Source organism: Manis javanica, chromosome X, assembly GCF_040802235.1.
Source record: "Manis javanica isolate MJ-LG chromosome X, MJ_LKY, whole genome shotgun sequence".
Taxonomy (NCBI): domain Eukaryota; kingdom Metazoa; phylum Chordata; class Mammalia; order Pholidota; family Manidae; genus Manis; species Manis javanica.
The window spans coordinates 99,169,922-99,197,679 of record NC_133174.1 but is presented as its reverse complement, the minus strand read 5'-3'; the positions used below and the strand labels follow the sequence as shown (position 1 = coordinate 99,197,679).

The following is a 27,758-nucleotide window of genomic DNA, read 5'->3' as shown; positions in this document are numbered from 1 at the left end:
AATTTCTTAGAAATCTTTTTGGGTGGTGAGAAGCAAGTGGTTAAGAAGCCCAAGGCTGGTTTGGGGTTCGTTTGGGACTACCCACTTCAATTTTTAAGTACGTATGGCAAAATGAATCATGAAGAGCCCTCTTTGAATGAGAATTACGCTGAAATAATTGGGTTGAAGTTTTAATCAGGCTATTTGGGTAATGACCCATTACTTACTTCCTGATCTACTAATGAGTAAGCAGAAAAAGCCTTTTATTTGTTCCCTTATTAGAAAGCTCTTTAGCATATGAGCCCATTATCCTGCCCAAGTAAGATTTAGTGAAAGTTGTTATGATTCCGTATTTTATAGGATCTTAGGATTCATCGAAAACATAAACATATGGTGTATTATGAATGTATTAATAGAAGATAAAGGGGACTAGGACCAAAGTTGCACTGACTCAAAGTGGCCTTATTAAGAGTAGGTGAAGTAGATGGCTACCCACATGGTTTGATGTGAGAGGGGCTTGAGAAGGCTCCTTTTTCCATAAATACGTCCCTTCTGTATTGTTCCAGTGCTTGAAATACCACAATCCAGACTCTGGATTAAAGAATTATCTGTGTTCAAGCGTCCCGTGTTAAAAGGTAAATATTCCAAAGAGAGCTAACTGAGTATCAACCTGCATGACACCAATGGATGATGAAGGACCAGGCTCACTGGACAAGAACTAGTCATGGAATGGGCTGGCTATTTTTTGAATAGGTGGCAAGTGTAGAGGTAGGTCCTGAATAATGAATCCTGCCTGAGGGATGCAGACCTGAGTGGGTTTACTGAGCTAGTAGGTGTAGGAGAATCCTGGGTGTTTGAAAAAAAAAAAAAAAGAACATCCAAAGGCCAGGTAGGGCGCTGGAGGGAGAGATCCAAAGACACCACTTCAGATTAACCTCACCTACTTTCCAAGTTTGCCCAGCTAAGGTTTCTGCACAGGCAACATGTACTCTATATATTTTTAAATCCAGACCTGTACGTCCATTGCTGTCAAACTCATTATGTTGATTTTGAGTCATACTCCCTAGAATGACAGAAATGCTCCTGTCATTTCCCCCAGGAGTAAGACATCCACAGATTTACTAAGGGTACCTTCTGTGTTTTTATCTAAGTCATTTGTTTCTAACATCTTGGATTCAGGGAGTCTGTAAGTTATTTAAAACTGTACATGGTACTGTGTGTATAAGCACTTTTCTGTGGAGTGGGGTCCAGAGTTTTCAGCAGATTCTCCAAGTGATCCATGACCTCAAAAGAAGTTAAAAAACCACTGATTCAAATATTCGTCGGAATTTTGAACACCGCAGTGATGATAAGGACAAAGCTCTCACAGACCGCCACATGTGCCTTTTTTACTGCTCAGCACTGGCCCATCAGAAATTTTTGGGTGTAGTTGTTGACTTATATATTAGTCTCTTTTCTTTTGATTTGCCTCTATCCTTAAGGTGAATTCTAGCTACTTTGGCATTCTCATCACTGACATTTCTACATTGCTGGCATTTAGTGTTTAATCTACAAATGTTAAGTCATTCTTAAGACCTCTATCATTTTGCTTCCTTGATCCATCAGACACCATATGTCATAATATTATATTTGGTCTGAATGGAATTATACATGCTTCAGAAATCCCTGGGATTGGCTGAAAATTAACACATCAAAAGAAAACACATAAATAAAAGCTTGCCATCTCTTTTCTCCATGGCTCTGGACAAGTGCAATGTTAATTTCAATTTCGATCTACTCTAAAACCTCCAAGACTGTACCTCAATTAGTGTATATGTATGACCTATATAGAAAGGACTTCACGGTTTAAGAACATTCTCTGCATGAAAATCTGGATGTGGTAATTCATATGAAGGTCAAGAAAAGGCAAAGCTAATCTGTAATGATGGAAAACAAATCAGTGGTTGCCTAGGTCCAGGGTGGTGGTGGAATTGCACAAAGGGGCATAGGGAACATTTGGGGGTGATAGAAAAATTCTGTTTAGATTGTTGTGCTTTCATGGGTGTATATATCTGTCAAAACTCATCAAATTGTACGCTTGAAATAGGTGCAGTTTGTTGCATGTACATAAAGTATATGTCAATAAAGTTGTTCATAAAAGATTTATTCAGTGACCTTAGAATCATTAAAATAAGATTTTATTAAGAGTATTTTACTGAACCTTAAAATAAGATTTAAAATCTGATTGATTATACAAATGAAAATGTCTACCTGTAAATTTCTTCAAGGTGGGATGTGGATGAAACATGGTCAATGGGATAGTTTTTTAACAAGTGAAGTGGTATCAGTGCATTTTAGTTAATATTTACTATTTATACAAGAATGACATCTCTCTATTAATGTGGTATGTCCCAACAGTAAAACAGATTAGATAATTAATTCAGATTATCTAAAATAGGTCTTAAGTGTTCATTTAGAACAGTTACCTAGTCTGGCTATTCCAAAGCAGATAGCATCAGACACAGTGATAACATAATAGATCATTCAAAGCTAAATTGATATTAACCAATGATATTAACACTTCATATTCACTTAAAGAAAATTGTGTTTGCCTGTATGTTATTTTGCATTTTAAAATTGGGTTATTAAAAATTTTTGCTATGCTCTGATATTGGTTATGGGTGTTTCCTTGGGAAATCTAATATAATAAATAAAGCATTAATTTTAAGGCTGAGGTTTAAGTGCTATGTATCCACTAATATATACCCTTTACATATTCTCCTGTGGAACTTTTGAGGAACTTTTTCCAATCTATGAGACAATGCTGATGGATTCTTAGTGGTTGATGTGAAAATGAATAGGGAAGCCCTGACAACTAGTCTTAGAAATAAAACTGAATCCAATTAATGCCACCTTGTCATGCCTGCATGTGGAATGTAAGGAAGAATAGCTAAAAATAGAGAAATAAGATTTTCTGAAATACGAAACAGGTGTTGTTACAAAACACTTTTAATTGAGTTAGAAATCACTTGCCTTTTCATTTGCTATGCTTACATGTTAGTAAAATTGTAAGTATACTGCTAATACAGGAATGCTTGCACTTATTATTAGTTTATTTAGTAGAGCTGCTTGTTTTGGATGGATGGTAGGAGCACCTTGTTAAAAGAGGGCTGGTCAGAATGGAGGGAGGTGGTAGGAGATTGCTTAGGTCAGCTTAATTCCAACCACCAGTAATGTGGTGAACACTGTACTTAGGCTACCAGCCTATGGCTTATTCACTCCCTTTTTCTTGGGCTCAACTACAATCCCAGGCCTGGTCTCCGGTTCTGGCTCCGGCTCAGTCATGGGGACAGGGTCAGGTTCTGGGGCAGGCTCCAGGGCCAGCTCATGCTGTGGCCTCTGGATGGTGTGAACATCAGTGTCATGGGAAGATGGCACAGGTGCTTCTACTTGGATGGTGTCATCAGATGGCAATGTATCCAACTCAGGGTTCTGGTTTCTCTCTGCCATCGGCCTGCAGAAAGAAGGCCCGGAGAAGGACAAGTTAGGGTTTGCCGTTTCACATGGAGTCATAGGCCCTGTAGCTTGGATGACCATAGGTCCCAGTCTGTTCAGGACCTGTGTGATCACTGATACACTGACTCACACTGTCAGACTATAGGTCTCCATTTTGGGTGCAGAAAAGTTAAGTGTCAACAATATAATGAGAGTTCATGAAAGACAAAGCAGTGTTTAAAAGGTGAAAAACCTGATGTCAGGATGTAGGGTCTAAAGCTCTAATAAGGTCTTTGAGGGCCAAATTCATGGCTCTAGTGTACCTCCAGCTTCTACTTTATCTAGCACAATACTTGACACCTGGTTGGTACCCAATGCATAGTTGTGGAAGCATAGAAATGAAGGGATGAACAAATGAAAAATTTCTGTAAATTGAAAAAGAAACCTCAGAGTGGTCAAGGGCCTGGGCTTTGGGCAGGGCCACATTCTGACTTCTGTGGGCACTACATACTTTGGCCTTCATGGGGCCCCTTGTTCCATACAAAAATATTAAAATTATGTTTTATGACTGTTGGTAGAAAACAACTACGTTAACATGATATATTAAAACATTTTCTTAGACCTAAAAGGGCTGTTATGGTGGTTAAATGAGTTCATATACATAAAACACTTAGAAAAGAGTCTGATGCGCAGCACTTGGTAAATGGTAGCCATCATTATTCTTTTATAAAAGCAATGAATGTGGGCAGACAACTCTGATACCTTATGCCTAAAAGTGCCTAAAAGGAGTTCTCAGGAAGAGCTGACTGAAAGAGAGATGCCTGAGAAATGTCTGTATTTCTAAGCAAAGACAACAAAATAAGGCCTTACTCAAGTTCTGTGGCGGTTTTAGAATGTCTCTTCCTTTCTTTCCCCTTTGCCTTGCTCCTTGCAAAGCACACAACAGAGACGATAATGGCAGCGCCCACTAGGGAGCCCACCAAGGCCCCGAGGATGATTCCAACTTCTGGATCTACAGGATATAAGCAGCTGGTTAGTAAAGTGGAACATATTGTCTGCCTCATACATATGCATTTTCAGTGGGGAATATTTGAGGCATTCATATGGTAGGAAAATGACTTTTAGGTTGGGAGCATGGAAACCCCTAGAACTCTGCCAGTGGACTCACAGTGGGAGAAGAAAGATGCCTAGCTCGACTGTGTAACTTACCTATTCACATGTACATACATGAAGAAAACAATATGCCAGCCTGGGAGAGGTGGGGTCACTTTTTAATGGGCTTTAGAGGAATAAGTCTTCAGTAGACATTTGCGTGATGAGTGAGATAGACACACCATGGAGCTGCAATCCAGTCACTATCAAGATAACCTCCGTTGCCAGCAGGGACAATTTCACCAGGATTTCCCAGAGCATAGATGAGGTAGGTCCCTAAAAAGCTTTCCCACAGATTCCATGCTTACCAAGGAGCCTCAGACATTCTGGCCACTGGAAAGGAATATGCCCATTTCCATAAACCATCATCTGGTTTATTAAATCAGTTTATGGAAAAACTTAATGAGTGTGAGACAGTCCAGCTGAGTACCAGACCTTCAAGCACTGAGGGATTTTCCCCAAAAGACCATGTCAGGGCTCCAGGTGGGCCCATTGCCACCCACCTCCCTTGAAAAAAAGATGGACATCTTATATTTTGAGACAAATGGCTAGTTGAATTGCCTAATAATTCTTTTAACACATCATGATTAAAGGAACACATGTGGATGATTTAGAAAGTCAAACAGCTCTATTTCTAACAAAACCAGCAGCCCCTTTCCCCACTCCTCCCCATCTTTTGAGTCCCATTCTCTAGAGGCAACCACTCTTCACTCTTTTTTTAAAGTGTTCTATTATTTGCCCCTATGTTTCTATTATGCTTGTTGTAATATGTCCTGCCTCTTCCAATTTTTGTCATTTTCTATTGTCTTCCTACTCTGGAAGTTGAAGATCTAACTCTCACAGACCACTCCCTCCTACCCCACCACATTCTCCTAACAGGGTTATAGCACAAGTTGCAGTTGTGTGTGAGTAATAACATCAAAGTGTGCAGTGGATGACTAGGGAGCACAACTGCAGAACGTAGTGTATATATATATATATATATATATATATATAGTGATTCTTTCTTGTACAACATTAAAATTCTCCTTGATGTTAATAGTTGCCTCATTTGGGGATTTTAAAAAATGTATTATCACCCCAAATTTCCAGCAACTGTTAAACTCCTTTCAATAGATTCAAACACATCAGATAATTTGTTGGTTTCTTATGTTTTTTCCTTCCCTGGGAGACATCCCTTGGGGAGTCGTCCATCCTCCTCCGGTAGCACAGACTCGCTGCCCTCCAAAGCCTGTTGCTCTACCCTCATCCGTATTTTACAGATAAAGAAACAGGCTTTGCAAATACCTTCAAGATCCAGCTCAAATGGCACTCCACTGGCAAAGCTGGCCCTGGTTCTATAATCTTAACTGTTTCTTCTCTGTAGTCCTGTAGACCCTGTGCAGACCTATAACATTTTTTGTCCCTATATAGTCTGTTTGTCCCTCTAGCTAAATTGTGAGCTCCTTGAGTATAAGACATGTATCTTATTAATCTCTATCTCCATCACCTAGGACAGTCCCTGGCATATAATAGATAGTCAACGAATGTTTGATTCACAGAGGGAGTCAGGGAGACAGGGAAGCAGGAAGGGAGGGAGGGAGGAAGGGAGGGAGAGAAGGAAGGAGCCAGATGCTAACATCACTGGAAAAGGATTGGAAAGGAAACAAGGCCTAAGTACAAATCTAGAGACTAGGAGTCTCTACATCTGCAGTATGAGTGTACCCCTGGAAAGGCAAAAAGGGATTAGGAAGATCTAGAGAAAAACAATAGAAATGTTCGAGCCACAGAAAAGGACAGGCAAAAAGATGAGGCTGCTTCACTTTGAACAGAAAATAGCTGACAGTGATATGAGAAGGAAGGAGCAGCTTGGAGTTAGAAAATGTTTGGTTTAGGACAAATAAAAGGAAGAAGGCTCAATTTCACAGGAGTACAATGATCCATCCAATGGAGCCACACCCCCTGGTATGGTATATAGTAAAGCCACAGATTCAGAGTAAGAAAAAATGAACAGATGACATGATCCTAAGTGCTATTAAGTGATCTTTGAGAGGTGTAGCAAGATGTCTTGCAGTAGCTTGCCCCTAATTGGTCCAATTTGACAATTCCAGGCTCTCAAGTCTATGCTTTGTAACTAAGCACCTTTGAACTGGAAGGTTGAGGTTTAAAGACATCTCGGCTCTGCTGGTCATTAACTGGATGACTTTGGGCAAGTCACTTACTTCCCTAAGTTTCACAGCACCTGTCCAAGTGTCTGGCACATAATTTGTGCTCCATGATTATTAGCTACTGTGACTGTAGGTGTGGCTATTAGTATTACTATTATTATTAGAGACAGATCTTAACAAATTAATTAAGAACTGGAAGGTTTGTGAGCACCATGTTTGACATAAATTGCTATATTTCACCTGGATTTATCAACAACATCAAAATGAAAATTCAACCAGGTTCTATCAATGAGGCTGTTGTTTTATTAAATAGTAACACCCACTTTCTAGAGAGTTTGTGAGCATTAAACAAATTAATTTTTGTAAAGAATTTAGGGCAGTTTGTGGCATTATTTTAAGTATTATGTAAGCATTAGATATTATGATGGTAATTAATCCTATAAACCTATAAATAAAGCACCAAACTCTCCAGAGAGACAGGAAGGACTAGCCAGGGATCCCAATTAATTTACTTGGCTGGCAGGACCAGGATTCTTGACTTAAAGAGAAACTGTTAAAGTTGTATGGTGAACTTACGTGAATAAGTTAGATCAATTTCACAGGAACTATTGCCAAGGAAGTTGGTGGCAGTGCACTGGTAATAACCTTGTTCAAAATTGGTCAGATTTCCAATAACCAAAATCCCGGTGGCTGGGTCTGTCAAAACCAGGAAATAAACTTTAAAAATCTCTTACATGGGTACCGATTTTGTTGAGGTAGAAGACCCCATGTCCACCCACTTCCTCACATTGGCCTCCCTTTCTTGAGATGTCCAGGGTCCAGCTAGACCCCTTGGGACTGTTCCAAATGCAGCCCATCTGGGCCCATGCCTATTCTCTCCAGATTCACCACCTCTGAGCCAAAAACGGGCTTGATGTCTAGAAGTTGGAGATAAGACCAGACCACAATCATCTTGTGAGGAGATAGACATTCTTTTTACATCCCTCTCCCAGAAGAAGAGAAGACTGAGCTCTACAGATAAGCAGCCAGCCACACTCAAATGCTATCAGCTGACCATACACACCAGGCCTTGGCAGGGGCTGCTGAAGCTATACTTACCAAAGTTTTCTTTCACTGGGACAATGTCACTTCCTTCAAGTTTATACCAGTTGTACACAGGGGAAGGCGTTCCAAGCACTGAGAGGCAAGAAAGTGATGTAGGATAGCCAGCTTCTGGTATTCCTTGAATGCGGCAAACGGGCTTCGAAGGCTTGACTGTAAGGTAATGACAAAGGGTAAACATTCTGCGGGATGAACGGCAGCCTGCAGCAATTGCACTCACTTCCTCACTCCCACTTTGTGCAATATGTGAGTTCAATTTTTAAAAAATCTTTAGACTTATTTTGACCGTTTTCTGGTTGCACCACTAGGTGGGAGTAGAGCACTTCAGGGGCGAGGCCCTTCCAGTCTCCGGGCCATTAAGATTCTAAGAGCGTCTCTTCTGTCTGCCTCCTCCCCAGATTCAAAACTTGAATTTCCGCATTGTGTCTTAAAATATGCCTTTATTAAGATAGCCAAATGTAAGCAAATACTAAATTACTAGGGACATTATTTATACTATTGAAGAACAGTTTTAAATGGAAATAGAGTCTTAAACACATTGAAATAACCTATTATTGATTATTTTTAAAAACATTGTTTCATTAATGTCATATCTTTCATTTCCTTATGAGTCATTTTTGGTATTTATTCTTCTGGAGGTGACACAAAATGATTGGAGGGCTTGAATTTGCCTGTGTCCCTTACAGGAGGGAGAAGCCCATTTCGGAGGGGGTGGGCTACACGGTGCTGAAATCTTTCTTCATCTTTCACTCCATAAGCATTTCCCTGAGCGCCTTCTGTGTGCCTAGCACTGGTCTAGGCACCAGAAATTCAAAAGTAACTCTGGCACAGGTCTGAAGTGAGGTGGGGGGTGTGGTGAGAGATGAAGCCAGAGAGCAGTGGAGGCCCTGGCTTGGAGGGCTCTGTATTTACATGTTTTATACTGAGAGCAGGAGGACCATGGAAGGAATTTGAGTAGGTGAAGGAAGATGGTCATTTTTAATGCTTTAATGGCTCGTCTCATTCTGGAGGGTTTCCGAACCAAGTGAGAGGGGGACATAGAGTCAAGAGGTATTAAAGAAGGAGAATCGACAGGACTTGGTGACCAAGATGGATAGTGGCCTTGGGGAATAGGGTGACTCCTATTATTTCTGATTTGGACAGCTGTGTACATTATCTTGCCATACTCTGAGATAAAGAATACAGGAGGAGGAGCAGGTTCAGGGAGAAGGAGTGAAGAGGATAATACGGTCAGTTCGGGACATACTGAGTTTTAGCTGCTTAAAAAATGCCTCAGTGGAGAAATCCTGTGGGAAACTGAGAATCTGAATCTCCTCATTCACCTTACTACTCACAGCTTATTCTAACCCTAGTCTTACATACAGCTAATGATCCAAATTTCAATACTCACCAACTGACCTTCCTTATCTTAAAAAGTGTAGGTTCTTTAGCTTAGGCTGGTTATTCCTTAAATGCTCTGGACACCCAGTTCTCCATCTCCTTTGGGAAGTAGCAGTTAGGAGCACAGCTCTCAACCCACACAGAATACTGACTGCAACTTTATCCTAGATGTGTTTAGGCAGGTAACCCTAACATAACCAAACCTCGGTTGACACATCTGTAAGATGGGAACAAGTGGTTATCTGACATCCGACTAATCCAAATATATTGAATTTATATGAATAAAATAATGTTTTTAGTGCCTTGCATCTGGACTCGCTGTTGGTCACGGGCAGGACTGATTCCTGCTGCCACATTTTGTAACTTGCTACTGAAGTTGATCTTCTGATCTCGGACTCTAACCCACTGTACACATGAGTGAGAAGGAAGACAGACATAGCTGTAGCTCTTTGAAATACTTCACCATCCCTATCTTTTAAACAGGTGTCTTTTAATTAAAACTGTTTTTCTATTTAGCTCTTTAATCTCTCTTCCTTATCACTGAGTCTCTGAGATAGGGACAACTTGCTGGGTTTGCCAACCCTAACCAGAAGCCCACTGCAACTGTCACTAGATTTAGATGCTGCTTTTTTTAAAACATGGTGGTTTTATAGCCTTTGCAGCAGAATAAAGCAATTTGAACAAAAAATGAAATTAGTGTGTTTCATCACAGTCCAACACCAGGACTTGAGCTAAATGATGGGGAAAAACCTAAAATGACTTGCATTCATTTCTTGAGCCCAGGATCAAACCCAGATAGGCATTTTTTTTCTGAATACATTTTTCTCCTTTTATTTTTTATTAGCAAAACACTTAGTGAATCACTTTGTACACATCCCAAACGTACATATTTTCTAAAACTACTTGAGTCAGGATTAAATTGACATTTCATCCAGTTAAAGTCCCCAGTAGAACTTGGATGTTTTACTGGCAAAGCCATTGATCTACCATTTAGCTTTATTGCTGTCAACAGAATTGGAGTGGGAAGAGGCACTCACCTTAGAAAATAAATGAAAATGCTTCAGAGTGTTCTTGAACCTTCACTAAATTCATCACTTTATGTGCTAAATTGCAGGAGGAAGATGATGCACATTTCAAATGCATACAAAATAATTACTCAAACTTCTATCTGGGTATCATTCAGAGATTCATTGTGCAAGGCTGCTAATGGGAGTCTCCCAAGTAAATAGTTGTCCAGACCACCTGGGCCTGTGCTCATTGCTGCTTGCTTTTCCTGAATGGTGCCCCGCCACCTCAGCCCCTTTTCTGCCTGACACACTCTTGCACATCCTCCCACATTCAGTGCAAAAGTCACATTCCCCAGGAAGCCTTCTCCAGTTCCCCCCTGAACAGCTTTTAGCCTCTCCCCGAGGATCTCTCTCCTACCTCCGTTGCAAGCTTGTATGTTATATATCTGCCTCCCTCACTAGACTCTGAACTTCTGGAGGGTTGGGAACCAGTCTTTACATCTTTCCATCTCCACTGCCTGACACATTAACTGGACATGTGTTCTGGGTTTGTTGAATGAATTCATGCATGAACAAGTGAATGCATGGGATCAATGTCTGTCACTGGGTAATGAAATGTCTCCAAAAGATGCATTGCTAAGAAGAGTAATCTTTAAGGAAATAGCAACACCTTTCTCCACAACTCCCCCTTTCCCACCTGCCCTCACCATGCCCCATCCCTCGATCAGGGCAAGTAGAACAAGCCCTCATAGGCATTGGAATTTGAGAACTGCAAACAACTTCTGCAATTTTTAGAGAAAATTATCAGTCTCAAAATTTCCAAAAAGCATAAATTTATAGAACACCTTTGTTCTTAGCCCAATTAATACAAATAGAATTTTTGAGAGTTCTCAAATGAACAATGGAATACACAGACCCTTCTTCTTCTTAGCTTGTCTGGATCCTGGATACTTAAGGAAAACTCAGGACACAGTCATTGCAGGAACAATTGACCCAAAGACTCATGGGAAAGAACAACTCAGAGAGGAAATGACCCTCAGCTTCTTAAGGAAGGTGATTAGGGATTCTCTGAACTTTCAATTTAAGAGTCCTAACCTTCCTGTCTAACTTCATCTCAGGGCTATTTCCAAACTCAGAGTTAAGGAGGCTTGTCTTCTTTAGGTTGTTTCTGGTCAAAAGGATAACCCAGAGCCAGGGGGCTACAGAAAACCATTACAGGACTGATCCCTTGAATTCTCTGAACATTGAATCTTCAGTATATCATTTGATTCTCATAACAAACCTGTAAAGATAGGGAATTATCTTTCCCTACCTCTAAAAGACCAGAGACATATGGGCTGACTTGCCTGAGGCCACTGAGTAGCAGAGTAAGACTTAGAACCTAGCTCTTCTGACTCCCAGGTGATAAGCCAGCATCTATACCACACCATTTAGTTCCCATGTATATGACTAGTTTTCCAAACTGGAACTTCACCTCTCCCAGGAAAGGGCTTGTGTATGCTTCTCTTATCTTTCCCTGTACCCCAGGGCCCAGCACCAGGCTCAGCAAAATAAAAACAAAATAAAAACTCTAAGTCCCCATCACTGTGAACCTCATGGATCCTGGTACAAAGTAGACACTCAGTAAATACTGCACAAATGAACCACTCCCAGATCATTTGAAAAGCTGATATGACTTGCCCAGTGTCACATAATGAGTATTTGTATATTAGCAAATTCTCATCTTTGCTTAATATGTGGTCCTGTTTTTCCAAATGGTATTAACATTTTTAAAAGGGACTCTCCTGGCTTTACTCAAAAGCATGATTTGATGGTGGGAGTTGTGGCTGGTTTAGGAGACATAACAAGCTGACAGTCGTCTCCCTCAGTAGGACTGGCTCTAACTGGAGGCTGTCTCAGAAAGAGTTGCTAATGATCATTTCGTGCAACTGTGCGTTGTCCCATCTGTTCTCATTCCATCCTTCAGAGATAGAGATCCCCTGAGGTTGGGTCATCTACTGCTCTCTGTAATATTGGTGGCCCTTTTGGCCTGGCAATGGTTTCGACATGGTTTATGAGTGATGTCTCAGTGTTGCTATATGAGTTGGGTTGGTGGTGTGTCTCTATTTCCCTGTTAATAAAAGAAGCAGGAAGGGTATTTACCCCTGGAACTTAATTAGCACCATAACTCACTGCCCTGACTCATTCAATGTTCAAAGTGACTCCAAGAAGAGAAAAAGCAGAAAAAATTGCCCATACCTAACACATTGACGTTGATGATGCCTTGATTTTTGCCAGCAAAGTCAGGGGGGTTGTTAACATCGCAGATGTAGCTGCCACTGTCGGCTGGCTGCATATGCGAAATGGTGATAGATGCATTATCTTGATCATTGGACCCTACGATGCGACCTTTAAATTGCCCAATGGCTGTAGCTTGTCCACCTTCAGAATAGTAGATCTATGAAAGAAAAATGACAGAAATAAGAACTGGGGAGTGCCTGGGGCTAGGATAAGCTACCTGGAGGCTCCTTCTAGCCAATGTTACCTCCACTGATAAGCAGCAGCTTCTTTCCCCCTGCAGGGAAGAGGTCTCCATGGCAAAGGTTTCTCAGCTCAATGGGGCCCTTTAGCTTGCTCACAGCTGTGCAGAACTATTACCTCTTCTGGGCTCAAAGCAGCTTTGTGATGTCAGGGCAGGGAGGTGTGCCTGTCTTACACACAGTAAACAGCTGGAGCTGACAGGATGCAATCCTGAAGCCTGATGCTCGCCTGATAAACTACCTGGAGGAAACTCATTAAATAGGACGCAATGCCTGATGGAAAAACCAAAACCATCACTTGTTTCCCATTTATACATTCTTTTTTTTTTCATTTGAGTTTACTTTACTCAGAAGTACTATCTGGAATATCTGGTTTCCCTAAAAGTTAGAATATTTATTTATGCCCCTTTCACACACACATACTCCTTTGGATAAGCAAATTTGGGTTTATCTTGTTTGTTAGAAGAGTAACATTTCAGAGCAGAGAGGCCCCTGAGAAATCACCTGGTCCCATCCCCTAATCATGCTGGTGTGAGGATAGAGTAATCTAGAAAAGGGCCTAAGAGACGCTTAGTCAACTGTAGCTAGTGCCTCTCGACCCACATGGCAGAAGGCAGAATTGGAATTATTATTTCATTTAAACAAACAAGGGCACTCAAACCAAGAAAGATTAAATGACTCATCCAAAACACAAGGACTTATTTATTATTTTTTTATTATTTACCAGATTTATGAAGATCTGGATTCTAGCCCCATCTCTATTAAAGAACATGGGTAGTTAGATAATAATGGCAACTGTGGGATCAGCAGGGTGAGGTAGAAAGAGGCCTGGTCTAGGAGTCCAGTGACCTGGGTTTTAGCCACAGATATGCCTGTAACTGTGACATAGTCAGAGGAGGTGGCCTCTGGTCATGCCTCCATGGCAACCTGCTTTGTGATAAGAAACAAAAGTTACTTAACCTCTTCAACCTTTAGTATCCACAACTGAATGAGGAACCAGAGCAATGCTCTCCAATGTTGTGTATTCCCTGAATGTAGGCATGCAAGTTGATTTTAGGTGGTACATGAATGAAAACTTTTTAGAAAGAGACATATCTACAGCATCAAATCTGTGACTTCATGGATGTTATTAATTTTTTTAATTTTAAAAACATAATTTTATGGAAAATTTCAAGCATACACCAAGGTAGTGAGATTCATGGATATTATTGTTTAGGGTGACACTAAAGTAGCTATTTTTAAGATTTTAAGAAAGCAAGTCAATACAGAAAACAAAGGCAAATAATCCTGCTGGTGATACACAAATATGACAAAAATCATAAAGATGAGATATGAAAGACTGAAGCTTAGGAATCACTGGACTAGGTGACCCCTGAGGTTCCTTCAAAATACACTCAGTCTCTGTACACACATTGTCAGTTTCATATAAATGTATGTCATTCTAGTGATTGGTACTTTAAAGAAGAAACTGAAGCCCAGAGAGGTAAAAAAGACACACGCAAAGTTCACAGATGGGACAGGTCTAGAATGCAGTTCTTCTAATTCCTGGTCCAGTGCTCTTTATCTTAATAGGCTAATGAAGGAAGGCAATCAGCAGACCAAAAGATACTATCTAGATAAATTCAAATATATTCTACTTTAAGTAGAAAGTCTTTAAACATCTGGCTGCTTCCCCTGCTCCCAGGGAAACTGGGGATAGGTCAGCCTGTTTTATGCTGAGCATTAATGACATCACAATGAGGTTCATCAATCTTGCCTCCGGCCGTCAGGAAATACCAGAGGATCTAGGTGAGAGGACCTTGTTTCTGCAGAGAGCAGCGGGCCAAGAGTGTTTTAATCCAGGACCAGAACATGGGAAGAAGTCACTGTAAAAGTTTACAGTTGGGAATGAATCGAGGTGAAATGAGCAAATAAGTAATGAGGCCCTGGACTGGTGACTTCCCTATAAAAAGCACCTTCCCAACCCTTTTACCTAGCTTCTCACACAGTAGCCTAATATACTTTGCTCTCTCACAAATAATACTAAAGTGTGTTAGGGATAGAAAAGGGGGTAAGGAAGGATAAAAATGGAGACCTAACGGAAAGGACTTGGCCTTGAGGTGTTGTGTGAGAAGGAAAGTCCCCAGGGCTAGCCAGGGGCCAGTCACAGATACTGAGGGGCTTTCTGTTCTGGGAAGTTTGTGCTATCACACTGTCCTTGTAAAGAAAAAGAATGAAATGTTTCGTGAAACTGGTTATCTAATCACACAGGAAGGACTGCAACTTGGTTCTATTTTCCACAAAAAGAAGCGCTCTTTTAAAAATCAAAGCTGAACAATGGCCAAGGCCCAGCCCGTGATCCTGTGAGGCTCATGTACTTTTCAAAGAGAGTGTATTGTCAATTTAGAGACCAAAGCAATTGAGGTCCAGAAAAACCACGGATGTCCAACAGGCCACAACCTTTGGGAGGAGGAGGAGGAGAAGTCTGCTTTAAGAAAATCCATCCAAGTTTTCCCTTAAGTGGTGCTTATTAATTTTCTGCCCACTTGCCTTTTGTGGCTGTGTTCATGGCAGACTGCCCTACCTTTCCCCCCAGAGGTCCTCTCTGCCTGCCACTTGATGTTAGAGGCTGGTATGTGGAGTCAAAATAGCACATTAGTTATAAGACTCCCTTGGAGATCACTTAGCTCATGGTTTCTAAGGTTGAGGAGCCTTCAGGAGCTGGATGGATATTAGAAATATGGGAAATGGCCAGAAGGGGTTGGTGGATAGAGGTAAGATCATAGAATATAGTGGGAACTGTGGTGAACTGAAGAGCCAATACAAACTAGGCTTTCAAACTGTGGAAACAAACACACAAAGTACTGGGCTGGCCGACCAGTATGCACCCACTGGCCAAATAGGGCCCAGAGACCTCCTGTGTGCAACCTCTGATTCATCCTCTTCTATTACAGAAAAGGACACCAAGGCCCCCAAAAAGGAAAAGATTTTCCCAAGGTCGCACAATTTATAGTCAGACCTGGAATCCAGCCCTCCCCATTCCTTCTGAATACATGAAACATGGCCCTCATCGTCCTGCCTTTGGTGAGGCAAGTGATTTCCAGGCAACCTTCCCCTTTCGGGGCCATTCCATCCCTTTCTCCAGCCAGCCCTTCTCCTGCCAGTGGCTGCTATTCATGGGTATGCTGCTGCCCATGCCAAGTAGGCTCACCATGCGCTGCCTCCCATGTTTGCCAGCTGCAGTAACAGTCTTTCCCCTTCTACTGCGCCAAGTTCCTATTCACATGAGGCCATGCAGCTGGGAGCCAGATTTGTCCAAAAAGATTTTTTCCCTCAGCTTTGTGACACTTCTCTACAACTAGAGGCTGGAGTATAAACAAGAAAGGTTGAAGAATCCAGTCTGCTTTCTGTCTGAGTCTGAACTGGAGTTAATAAATGCCTTCAGACCCCAGAGCAGCTTTAGTGGGCTCCTTGTGGAAATGTGGAGGGTATGGGAGGCCACAGAAAACTACCCATTCTTTCCGTTCCAGCTTCTTGCTTTCCTGTACTGCTCATAAAGGGGCTAGACATGGGAGGGGAGGGGTGCAGGGTGGCAATGGTCCCAAGCCCAGAACTTTCTATGGGCTGTATTATAGGGGTCTGGAATTGCACAGGCAAGGAATAGAACACCAAAAGGAAGACTTTCCTGCCTCCAAAATACTTCCTTCTCCGTCTGCTATTTGCTGGCACTACCCACCATTTGAACTGGTTCTTTGGGCTGAAGGCATCGGAGGTCTGTACTTAAGGGATTTTCTTTGGAAGAAAACAAAATAAACTATCACTTGTCCCTAACACATTAGCATCAGATTAATTTATCAGATTTTGCAAGAATAAACCCTTGAGGGAATGGGACACAGAACAGATAAACTTTGATGGGAGGGGGTGGTGGGAAGGGGAGAACTTGGAGTGTTTCTCAATGCAGGTGACACTAGTATTTGGGTAGACAATTCTTTCTTCTGCAGCTTTGTCTTATGTATTGTGAACATTTATTTATCTCTAGACCCCACCCATTAAATGCCAGTAGTGCTTCCCATTAATAGCAAAGCAACACCCCCTTCATTTTCAAGTGTCCCTAAGGAAGTGAAACACCCCCACCCCACCAACATTTGAAATACATTTGATATAATGCAGTCTGTAGAGGACAGGCCAGGTTGGGAGAATCTGAGCAGCCAGAGAATATTAAGACACTAGGTTCTGGAAAGAAGTCCACTAGAGAAGTATTGTTCTGACAGACTCATGGTAAGTAGGATCAATGCCTGTTCTGTTTGTGGGAAGGTGAAGTCTCTTTGGTTTTATCAGTGGCTGGCTGGGTAGAAGTGGAGGCAATTGGTGTGATCAGAGGGGCAACAAACCACCCAGAACTTCCATTCTAGCCTCCCTGTCCCAGGGCCTACAGTCTTTAGCTAAGAGTTCCTGCTGAAGGATTGATCATCTGAAGCTGTCCATATCTTCTGAGAGGAGGGCTTCTCCAAGAGGAGGACCATGCTAACACATATACTGGCCCTCCTGGCCAGAAGACTTGTGAGATACTTCAGTCCCCATTGACCAAAGGAACCCCTCAGCAGGAGGGGATAATCAGTAAGAGAAAACATCCTCCCCTGGGTATTGAGAAATGCTAGGCCTTAGAGTCAACTGCTCTTTTAACACAATGATTTTGGAATAGGAGAAGATATGTCTGTGGCAAGAGTTGGCCACTGCCCTGCCAATGCAGTAACAGGGTCCTGAGCTCTTTGGAGGAGGCTGGAAAGAATTCCAGACCTGGCCATGAGAAGGCAAAGTCAAGACTGTTCCAGTTTTTCCAAAGGCTTGTGCTGATTTGGGTTTTCACCAAACTCAGACCCTCCCAATCGTACTCCTAAAAGCTGTTGCCATTGCCTGAGAAACTCCAAACAATGAAGCGGTCTGGTGTACACCAATAAGTGATCTTACCTGAGAGGTCCAGCTACATCTTCCCCGAGCGTCTCTTGCATGCACCATTGTTAGACACTGACTGACTGCCTTTTCCTCCATACTCTCAGTATTGAGGCACGGGCTGTGCTGTGTTTGAGCAGAAATGGGTGGATCTGAGAGCTCACGACTACATGATATACTGCCACATCAACCCAGGAGTTGAATTGGATCACTCAGTAGTCATTCCAGCAACATCTTACTCCCATAAATCATAGAACTAAGAGCACAGTGGTCTCTTCTTATCATGCCCAAAATGTCCCACCAGCCATCCCTAGATTAATATACAACATGCTCTACAGAATTCTGAATTCATGGAAGTGCCCAAAGAAGAAACACATTTGAAATATAGGCCAAATCCCATTTTGAAAAATGCCATCTATACCAAGGATGTCTGTAACCTCTTGTTGAACAGGTTCTCTGTTCAGGATAAGGAGCAGGCAGAGAAGGGGCCTGACCCTTCCCTTTAGCCACAGGGACGTGGCAGGCAGTGAAACTGGAAACTAGTCCTGGGCCAGGATTCCCCCAGGAGCTGTGTCCCAACTGCTCAGCTCTACTTAGTGTCTCTTTTGGGGCTGGGTTCCCTAGTGCCCATGACCCAGGGCTATGGATGGGAGAGGGATTTTGCAAATACACCATTTTGTGAGCAATGATCCTAATAATAATAATAACTCACATTCACTGAACGGTTGTTATGTGAAAGGCTTTCTAGCACTTCAATAGCATCATTTCAGTTAATCTTCACAGTCAATCCCTGAAATAGGTTATAAGTAGCCCCATTTTGCAAATAGGAAAACTGAACCTCTGAAAGATTAAGTGACTTTGGTAAAGTCATCCAGCCAGCAATTAGGTAGCAGAGCAAGGAGTAGAACTGACATTCATCAGGTTCTACTGAGACTCCAAAATTACTCATCTGGAAAAGTAGAAAAGCACATGCCTACAGGGTATAGGGAAAAAAAGGAGTGACTCCAGTTCTCTACAAGTAGAAATCTAGGGATGGTTGTAATGGGGATCTTGCCGGGGCAAGCTGAAGCAAGAAGCAAAAAGAGGAGGAAGAGAAAGCCAGTCTTCTTAGAGGTGGTTTTCACTGTCTCTAAGTCAAGAGCTGGCCATACTCTACCCTGTCTTTCATGCAGCTAAGGCACATGCATAGCACAGTCCTCATGCACTTAAAGAAGCATCTAGGATGTTTTAAGATCAAGAAACATGTTCTCATGGATCCAGCCACTCAGTGCAGAGGACCTCCTTTTATTTGAACATCCTGAAAGAGTAGATAATTTAAATTCCTTGCTCTGTCTTTTTACCTGACACTTTGAAGAATAAGATAAATGGCAAGTAAATGAGCTAGCCAATAAATACTTAATAGAATTTCTTTCTAAAGTAGGTCTAAAAGATGTCCTGAGCTCAAGCCACATGCAGTTCAGTCACCTACACTTCTATGCATCTCAAAACCTAGAAAAAACTCATTGTTGGTCAATCACAAGATCCTTCTGCCCTGCATCTCCCAGCTCCTCATCAGACATACAGTTCAACAAAGAAGTGGCCTTTATAAATTCCAGTGTTAGAAGAGGCATAAAGAAAGATTTGTATTTTTTTAACTCAGCCTGGTCTGGCCTTGCCTCCAGGCAGTTGAGGACATTTTGATTTGAGTACCAAGCATAAAAATTTCCAAATTCTCTAAATTCTAATACTTGCCAAATGGGAAGGACTAAGCTTACAGATAAAGAATGTACTGAAAACACTAGTCAGGAAACTGGGTTTTAAAAAGGAAGAAAGATCATGTGATTATTGCCATCTACAATCTAAGAAAACATGCAAATGACAGGGATGGTTTTTAGTGGACTGTAGCAGGCGAGGTCTTGGGTCAAGATATTTTTGGTGACAGAAACTGGTAATTTCTGTTTTTGCTGCTACTGCTGCTTATGATGACAATGGTGTTTACAAGGGAGAAAATTTACAGGGCTTTGTTTTTTCAAGTGTTTTCACATGTCTTATGTCAGTTGAATCCCCATGAGGTATGTAGCAGAGTATTACTGTTCTACCATATTTTTAAGAGAAACACAGAGTATCTGAGGTAATCAGTACTGAGAAAATTTTTGAACTTTGACTAGAGGGTGGCATTGATGAAATCTCCTCTTGGATGATGTTTCCTGTTAAACAAGTGTTCAAGACCTCTGGTAAAGAGAGGACTCACCACCTCCAAAAGACCAGTTCATTTGGTTGAAACAACACTGGCCAATGTGTAGCTCCCCCAAGCTAATGCCCTTCTTCTCCACCTCTGCCCTTGGGCCTTCTTCAGCCCACCCAACTCATTCTCCATTTTACTACTAATCAGAACTCATCCTTTCCATCAAGGTCCAACTCAGCTACGTCCAACTATTTCAAACCACACTGATTTGTCTCCTCTCTGAACTCCTTGTTTTGGATCATACATCTTTTTCAAAATCTGATGAAATCTGTAGACTTTTTCTTTGAAGAGGTATGTGTTGGCCTAGGTGCTCACACATTCATGCATACACACACACATATATATACACACACACTTTGGAGTATACAGTTTTAAGCCTTGGACTAATTTAAAGAAAGAATTACCCTTAAGACCAAATAAAGAAAACCTAGGAATAGGCAGCTTACAAGTAGAATCATTCTCCTCCTGTGACTTTCACCTACCCTCCTCTGGTACCTTCTTCCCCTAGATCTTAGCCTACCCACTCTGTCCCCTACCTTCTAGACTCCTGCTTCCCTTGATTACCCAGGGTTCCTCACTACCTTGGCCCTTCTCCTCCCATCTGGAGAGTCTTATTCCATCAGTACTCAGTCTGGTACAATGAGATAGCTCATTTGACAGGCAGATCCTAGATATTAAATATGACAAATATGCAGATCAATTAGGGAAAGTATTTGAACTGGGGTCTACTGGAAATAAAGTAGTTTTTTTTTTGTTGGGGAGGAGAATTTTCACAAATATTGCTCATTTCACCTATGAGAAGGACCACTCCTATCTCCTCTAGAATACATGATGCACTTGATGTTGACCTACTTAAAATTGAGGTAACAAGATGTAACTGAATATGAAGAGAGGACACAAGCCATGTCACCTAGGTGATGGTCCTCCCTAAAGAGCTTACCATCAAACTCTCTGTATCTGAGGTTCTGCCACTGTTGTCATTAGCTTACCATTCCTTCACATATTGACCCCAATGGTTTATGCTGAAACTATCAAAAGGGAATAGTTTAGGGAAAAAGTCCTTACAGAAGTTAGTAGTGACTCCTTCTTATGAATGAATGACCATTGGATGGAAAGCTTGTCCCGAGTGGCCACAGTGGAAGTATAGGTGCAGATGAGCGTGACATCAGATCCGACAGTCACATTCACAACACTCTCTGGGATGGTCACTTGCACCACATTAACTTGACCTGAAAAGAATCATTAAAAAGACAATAAATAGTACACACATTCTGATGACACTTTTTCATCATAAAGCACTGTCAGTGACATCTTATTTGAGGAATCCAAGGTGAGGTAGAGAAGGTGGAATGAACCAGGTAGGAAAGTTGAGCAAGCAATTGGCATGGGGGTAGGGGAATTGCTAACAAATGACAATGTGAAGACACTCAAGTCCCATGTGATGGTGAGGTAATTACACTATACTGGGAATTTCTTCTTTGTAAGGATGGCCTTACACAGAAGTTGTTAAAATGTTGTCTGGGGACCCAAAAAAGGCCATGAATATGGAGAACAACCCAGTTTTTTCAGGACCAAGGGGTTCTTGGATGTAGGATTTCCAGTTTTAAACTGGTTCAATCTCAGGCAAACCATATTGGTATTGCTAGGACTTTCAGTTCTTAAGCCAGGAAAGTCCTGGGAAAACCAGAATGAGTTGGTCACCCTGTCCCCAAGACCATTTTTGGAGGATACAAGATCAAAATTGTGTTCACAGTAATATCATGATGATATTTTTCTGTCACTCTCATCATCTGGTGAGTATACAATGAGTATCCCAGAAGCTACATGACAGGTAATGATGTCATTGCTCTGGCAGCTAGTAGATTGTGCTTGTGTATTTTTGTGTTTAAAGTTTTAAAGTTTTCATTTAAAATACAGTAAATATAAATAGAAATCACTGACATTGCACAAATCTCTTTGGGGTCCTCAATAATTTTTAATGGAAAATTTTATTGAGATAATAGTTCTAAGAAATATGACAGAGATCCTATGTACATTTTACCCAGTCCCCCCACCCCTGTAGTAACATTTTGTAAAACTATACTGTAATATCACAACCAGGATACTGATGCTGACACAATCCACCAATCTTATTCATATTTCTCTAGTTTTACTTGTATGTGTGTACATGCATTTAATGTTATACAATTTTATTACATTTGTAGGTCTGTATCCACCACCTTAGTCAATACTGAACAGTGCCATCGCCACGAGATCCCTTATGTTGCCCTCTTATAATCATACCCACCTCCCTCCTGCACCATGATCCTAAGCATTGGCAACCACTAATCTGTCTTCCATTTCTAAAATGTTGTCATTTCACAAATTTTATATGAATGGAAGCATGGTAATCCTCTGGAGTTGGCTTTATTTCACACAGTATAATTACCTGGAAATTCACCCAAGTTGTTGTGTGTATCAGTAGTTCATTGTCGTTTATCGCTTACTAATGTTCAATATTGTATATGTACCATACTTTGCTTTGACATGAGACTTTTGGCCTCCAGAACTGTGAAAGAATACATTTCTCTTGTGTTAAGCCACCCAGTTTATGGCAATTTGTTACAGCACCTCTTGGAAACTAACATACCCTCTATTGCTAACTTGCTGATAGTATCATTTACTAGGTGTTGGATTTTGTTAAGTGCTTTTTCTATATCAATTTATATGATCATTTGGGGTTTTTTTCTTTATTTGATATGATAGATCACCCTGCAAGATTTTTGAATGTTGAACCAGCCTTGCAAACCTGAAAAAAAATCCCACTTGGTTATGGTATAGAATTCTTTTTAAACATTGTGGGATTCAATTTGCTAGTATTTTGTTGAAGGTTTTTTTTGTGTGTGTAGGTTCATGAGACACATTGGTCTGTAGTTTTCTATTTTTGTACTGTCTTTGTTCGGTTTTGGTATCAGGGTAATATTATCCTCATAAAATGAGGTGGAATGAATTTATAATAGAATAGAAAAAAGTCCTCTTCTATGTTTTGAAAGAGATTATGTGAAATTGGTGTTATTATTTTTTTTAATGTTGGTAGAATTACCCAGTGAAAGTATCTAGGCCTAGAGATTTCTTTTTCAGAAGTTTTAAATTATGAATTCAAATTATTTAATGACTTTAGGGATATTCAGATTATCTATTTTATATTGGGTATATTTTAGTGGTTTGCTGTTTTTGAGAAATTGGCCCATTTCTTCTAAGTTGTCAAGTATATGCATGTAAAGTTGTTCATACTCTTTCCTCACATTTTTAATGACTGCAGGATATGTGCTGATATCCCATATTTCATTTCTGATATTGGTGATTTATATCTTATCTTTCTTTTTTTACCAGTTTTCCTAGAGGTTTGCCAATATCACTTACAGATTTTTTTTGGAAGAACCAGATTTTTATTTTGTTTAATAGTTTTCCTTCGATTTCACTGATTTCAGCTCTTTAATAATTTCCTTACTTCTGTTTGCTTTGGATTTATTTTGTTGTTTTTTTCCAGTTCCTTGATGAAGGAGTTTCAGTTATTGACTTGAGACTTTTCTTCATTTCAAATGTAAGCATTTAGTCTTATAAATTTCTCCCTTGGCACTGCTTTAGCAGCATGTTACACATTTCCATATGTTATGTCTTCATTTTCACTCAGTTCTATGTATATTTTTAAACTTTCCTTTGAGTCTTTCTCTTTGATTCACAGATGATTTAGAAGTGTGTTGTATAATTTCCAAGTGTTTAGAAACTTTCTTATTGTCTTTCTATTCTTAATTTCTAGTTTGATTCCATTGTGCTCAGAGAACACACTTTATGATCTCAATTCTTTTAAATTTGTTGAGGTCTGTTTCATGACAAGCATTTAGTCTATCTTGGTAAATGTTCCATGGCTTCTTGGGAAAAAAGTGCACTCTGCTGTTCTGGGGTGGAGTGTTCTATACAAAGAGATATACTTTAAAACGCTACGGATACTCACCAAGATAGACCACATTCAGGGCCAAACATGCAAAACTTAAATTTAAAAGATAGAAGTTATACAATATCTGCCCTCAGGCCACAATGGAATCGAAGTAGAAATCAATTACAAAAAGATTACTGGAAAGTCCAAAACTACAAGGAGACAAAACAACACACTTCTGAATAACATGTGCATCAAGAAACCTCAGGAAAAATTTAAAAATATTTTGAACTAAATGAAAATGAAAACACAATTTATCAAAAATTTACAGTATGCAACAAAAGCAGTGTTTAGAGGGAAATTTACAGCATTGAATGCATGTACTAGAAAAGAGAAAATATCTCAAATCAATCATCTAAGCTTGTACTTTAGGACCTAGAACAGGAAAAGCAAATTAAATCCAAAGTAACCAGAATAAAAGAAATAATGAAAATTAGAACAGAAATCAATGAAATTGGAAAAAGGAAATCAATGCAGAGAGTAAATGAAACCAAAATTGGTTATTTGAAAAGATCAATAAAATTGATAAGACTCTAGCCAGGCTAATAAAAAGATCGGACACAAATTATTACTAAAGAAAGAGGGGCACCACTACAGATACCATAGACATTAAAAGAATAATAAAGGAATACTAGAACAACTCTATGCCCATAAACTTGATAACCTAGATAAGACAGAGCAATTCCAAAACTTGCACAAGTAGACAATCTGAACAGGCCTGTATCTGTTCTACATATGTTAAAGACATTGAATCAATAATTAATAACCTTCCAAAACAGAAAGTACCAAGCCCAAATGGGTTCAGTGGTGAATTCTACCAAAGATTTAAGGAAGAAATTATACCAATTCTCTACAGAAAATAGAACTGAGGGAATACTTCCCAATTAACAAATCACATGATCATCCCAATAGAGGCTTAAAAAGCATTTGACAAAATCTAACGCCCATTCGTGAAAAAAACTCTCAATAAACTAGAAATGGAGAGGAACTTCTTCAACTTGATAAAGAACATTACAAAAATGCTACATCTAATATCATACTTAATGGTGAAAAACTAGAAGCTTTCCTACTAAGATCAGGAACAAGGCAAGGATGTCCTCTCTCATTACTTCTTTTTGATCTCATACTAGAAATCCTAATTAATGCAATAAGACACAAAAAGAAAATAAATGTTATACAGATTTTAAAATAAATGACAGTGACATGATTGCCCAGTAGAAAATCCAAAAGAGCCAACAAAAAACCTCTGGAACTAAGAAGTGATTAAGTGATTCCATCAAGGTTTCAAGATAGAAGGTTAATGCAAAAAGTTTATTGGTTTTTTTATATTCCAGCAAAGAACAGGTGGAACTTGAGATTAAAAAGCACCATACCATTTGCATTAGCATCTCCAAAAATGAAATAATTGAGTATAAATCTAACAAAATCTGCACAACAACTCTACAAGGAAAACTAAAAAACTCCAATGAAAGAATTCAAAGAAACACTAAATAAATGAAGAGATATTCTGTGTTGATGGATAGGAAGATCCAATATTTTCAAGATGTCAGTTTTTTTCCAATTTTCTTCCCAAAAGAGAGAAAAACAAAGTTGAAGGACTGACACCATCCAACTTCAAGACTTACTATAAGCTATAGTGATCAGGACTGTGTAGTACTGGCAAACGACTGGACAAATAGATCAGTGTAAAAGAATAGAGAGCCCAGAAATAAACCCACATAAATAGAGTCAACTGACATTTGACAAAGGAGCAAAGGCAATACAATGGAGCAAAGATAATCTTTTCAAAAAATAGTGCTGGAGCAACTGAATGTCCATGTACAAATGAATGAGTTAGACAGAGACTTTACACCCTTCACAAAAGTTATCTCAAAATGGATCACAGCTCTAAATGTAAAAACAGAAATACAAAACTCATAGAAGATTGCATAAGAGAAAACCTAGATGACCTTGGGCTTGATGATGACTTTAGATAGCACACCAAGACACAATCCATGAAAGAAAGAATTGATAAATTGGACTTCACTAAAATTAAAAACTTCTGCTCTGTGAAAGGCACTATCAAAAGAATGAAAAGGCAAGTCACAGACCAGGAAAATCTATTTGCAAAAGACATCTGATAAAGGACTGTTATATAAAATATACCAAGAACTCTTAGGCCTTAGTAACAAGAAAACAGACTAAAAAATGGATGAAAGACTTTAACAGACATCTCACCAAAGATGATTGAGATGGCAAATAAGCACATGAAAAAATGTGCCACATTATATGTCATCATGGAAATGCAAATTAAAATTAGATACCACTACACACTTATTCAAATGACCAAAATCCAGAACACTGGCAACATCAAATTCTGGTGAGGATGTGGAGCAATAGGAATTCTCATACATTGCTGGTGAGAATGCAAAACGGTACAGCCACTTTGGAAGACAGTTTGGTGGTTTCTCACAAAACTGCTAAATGTAGTCTTACCATGCTATCCAGCAACTGTGCTCCTTGGTATATATTCAAAACAGTTGAAAACTTATACCCTCACAAAAATGCACATACAGATGTTTATAGCAGCTTTATTTATAATTGCCCAAACTTGGAAGCAACCAAGATGTCTTTAAGTAGGTGGATGCATTAAAAAACCACGGTACATCCATCCAATTGAATATTATTCAGTGAAAAAAAGAAATGAGCTATTCAGCCATGGGAAGACATGGAGAGACATTAAATGCATATTACTAACTGAAAGAAGGCAACCTGGAAAGTCAAAAGACTATACAATTCCAATTCTATGACATTCTGGAAAAGGGAAAACTATGGAGACAGTAAAAAAAATCAGTGGCTTCAAGGGGTTAGCAGGGAGGAAGGCCAAGGGTTATTATGGACAGATGGAGCAAGAAGATTTTTAGGGCAGTGAAAATATTTCATATAATAATATAATGGTGCATACATGTCACTATGCATTTGCCCAAACCCACAGATATTTTGTGCATCATGTTAGGAAACTCCTATTTAAATCTGTTATTTTAGCAGACAGTCTCTATTCTATGTTTTATTTATGTTTTGCACACAGGTCTCAGCCTACTTTTATGGGCTATAGTTCTAAAGCTAGTTTAATTTTCAGAGTGTTTGCAGTGTTGTTTTGGCCTGTTTGGTTTATCTGGTGTTAGTAGGGCTTCTGTCTGTCCGTGATTCTGTTGCCTGAGGGGGCAGAAGTGTTTTCGCCAGGTCGGGCAGCTGGGTGTCTCTCAATGGGGGATCAGTAAGGTTGGATACTCCTGGTACCCCTGGATCCCCAGTGTCTCTGTGTAGGAGAAGAGTCTTAGACCAACAGAGACAAAGAGCCTTCTGTAACCCAGCACTTGATGTGGCATCATCCCTCTCATCTCTTCTACCCTACAACCTCAGTATCTCTCTAGGCACAAGTAGGGAGTCTCAGGCCCAGTTGGGAAGTAGAATGGTTCTTTTGTCTGATGCTGGAGGTGGGGCTCCTAATGATTCCCCCCTGCCAGTGGTGTTGGGCTCACCTAATGTCGTAGGGACTCCCATCCAACCTGGGGGAAGAATGAACCTCGCTGGGATGCCCTCTGTTGCTAGATTGGGGTCAGGAACTGCCAGATGGGTACCCTTCTCATGCTGAGTGCAGAGATGTAAGACAGGTTGCCTTTGCGTCATTCCCTGGGTCCCAAACCAGTTTGCTTTCTTATCATCTTTCAAAGTTCTCCTTGGTTGTCTCTTGCATTATTTCCAGGGTGGGCTTACACTTGTGCTTAGCAAGGAAATGCAAGGAGAAATAGGTCTATGCCATTTTGTCAAGATCAAAAATCTCCCTCAAGTTTTTAGAGTGTAAAAGAATCCTGGGATCACAAAGTTTGA

The 27,758-nt window shown here is 40.2% G+C and overlaps 1 protein-coding gene across 3 annotated transcripts in view; it reads right to left on the bottom strand.

Annotated features, from left to right (window-relative positions):
- Positions 1 to 2,140: 2,140 nt before the first annotated feature.
- The window catches only part of VSIG1 (V-set and immunoglobulin domain containing 1), a 31,177-nt gene continuing 5,559 nt past the window's right edge, over positions 2,141 to 27,758 (bottom strand). Inside the window, exons 2-8 of one of the 3 annotated variants that reach the window (XM_017657254.3) lie at positions 20,978 to 21,141; positions 17,707 to 17,814; positions 12,479 to 12,677; positions 7,851 to 8,006; positions 7,329 to 7,448; positions 4,324 to 4,465; positions 2,141 to 3,472 (exon numbers count right to left, since the gene is read on the bottom strand). In XM_017657254.3, the coding sequence (XP_017512743.2) occupies positions 3,223 to 3,472; positions 4,324 to 4,465; positions 7,329 to 7,448; positions 7,851 to 8,006; positions 12,479 to 12,677; positions 17,707 to 17,814; positions 20,978 to 21,141 (1,139 nt within the window). In that variant the 3' untranslated portion in view covers positions 2,141 to 3,222. Of the gene's footprint in view, positions 3,473 to 4,323; positions 4,466 to 7,328; positions 7,449 to 7,850; positions 8,007 to 12,478; positions 12,678 to 12,764; positions 12,885 to 17,706; positions 17,815 to 20,977; positions 21,142 to 27,758 lie in introns of those variants that run through there. The other 2 variants (XM_036991432.2, XM_073227670.1) reach the window with 2 other exon arrangements.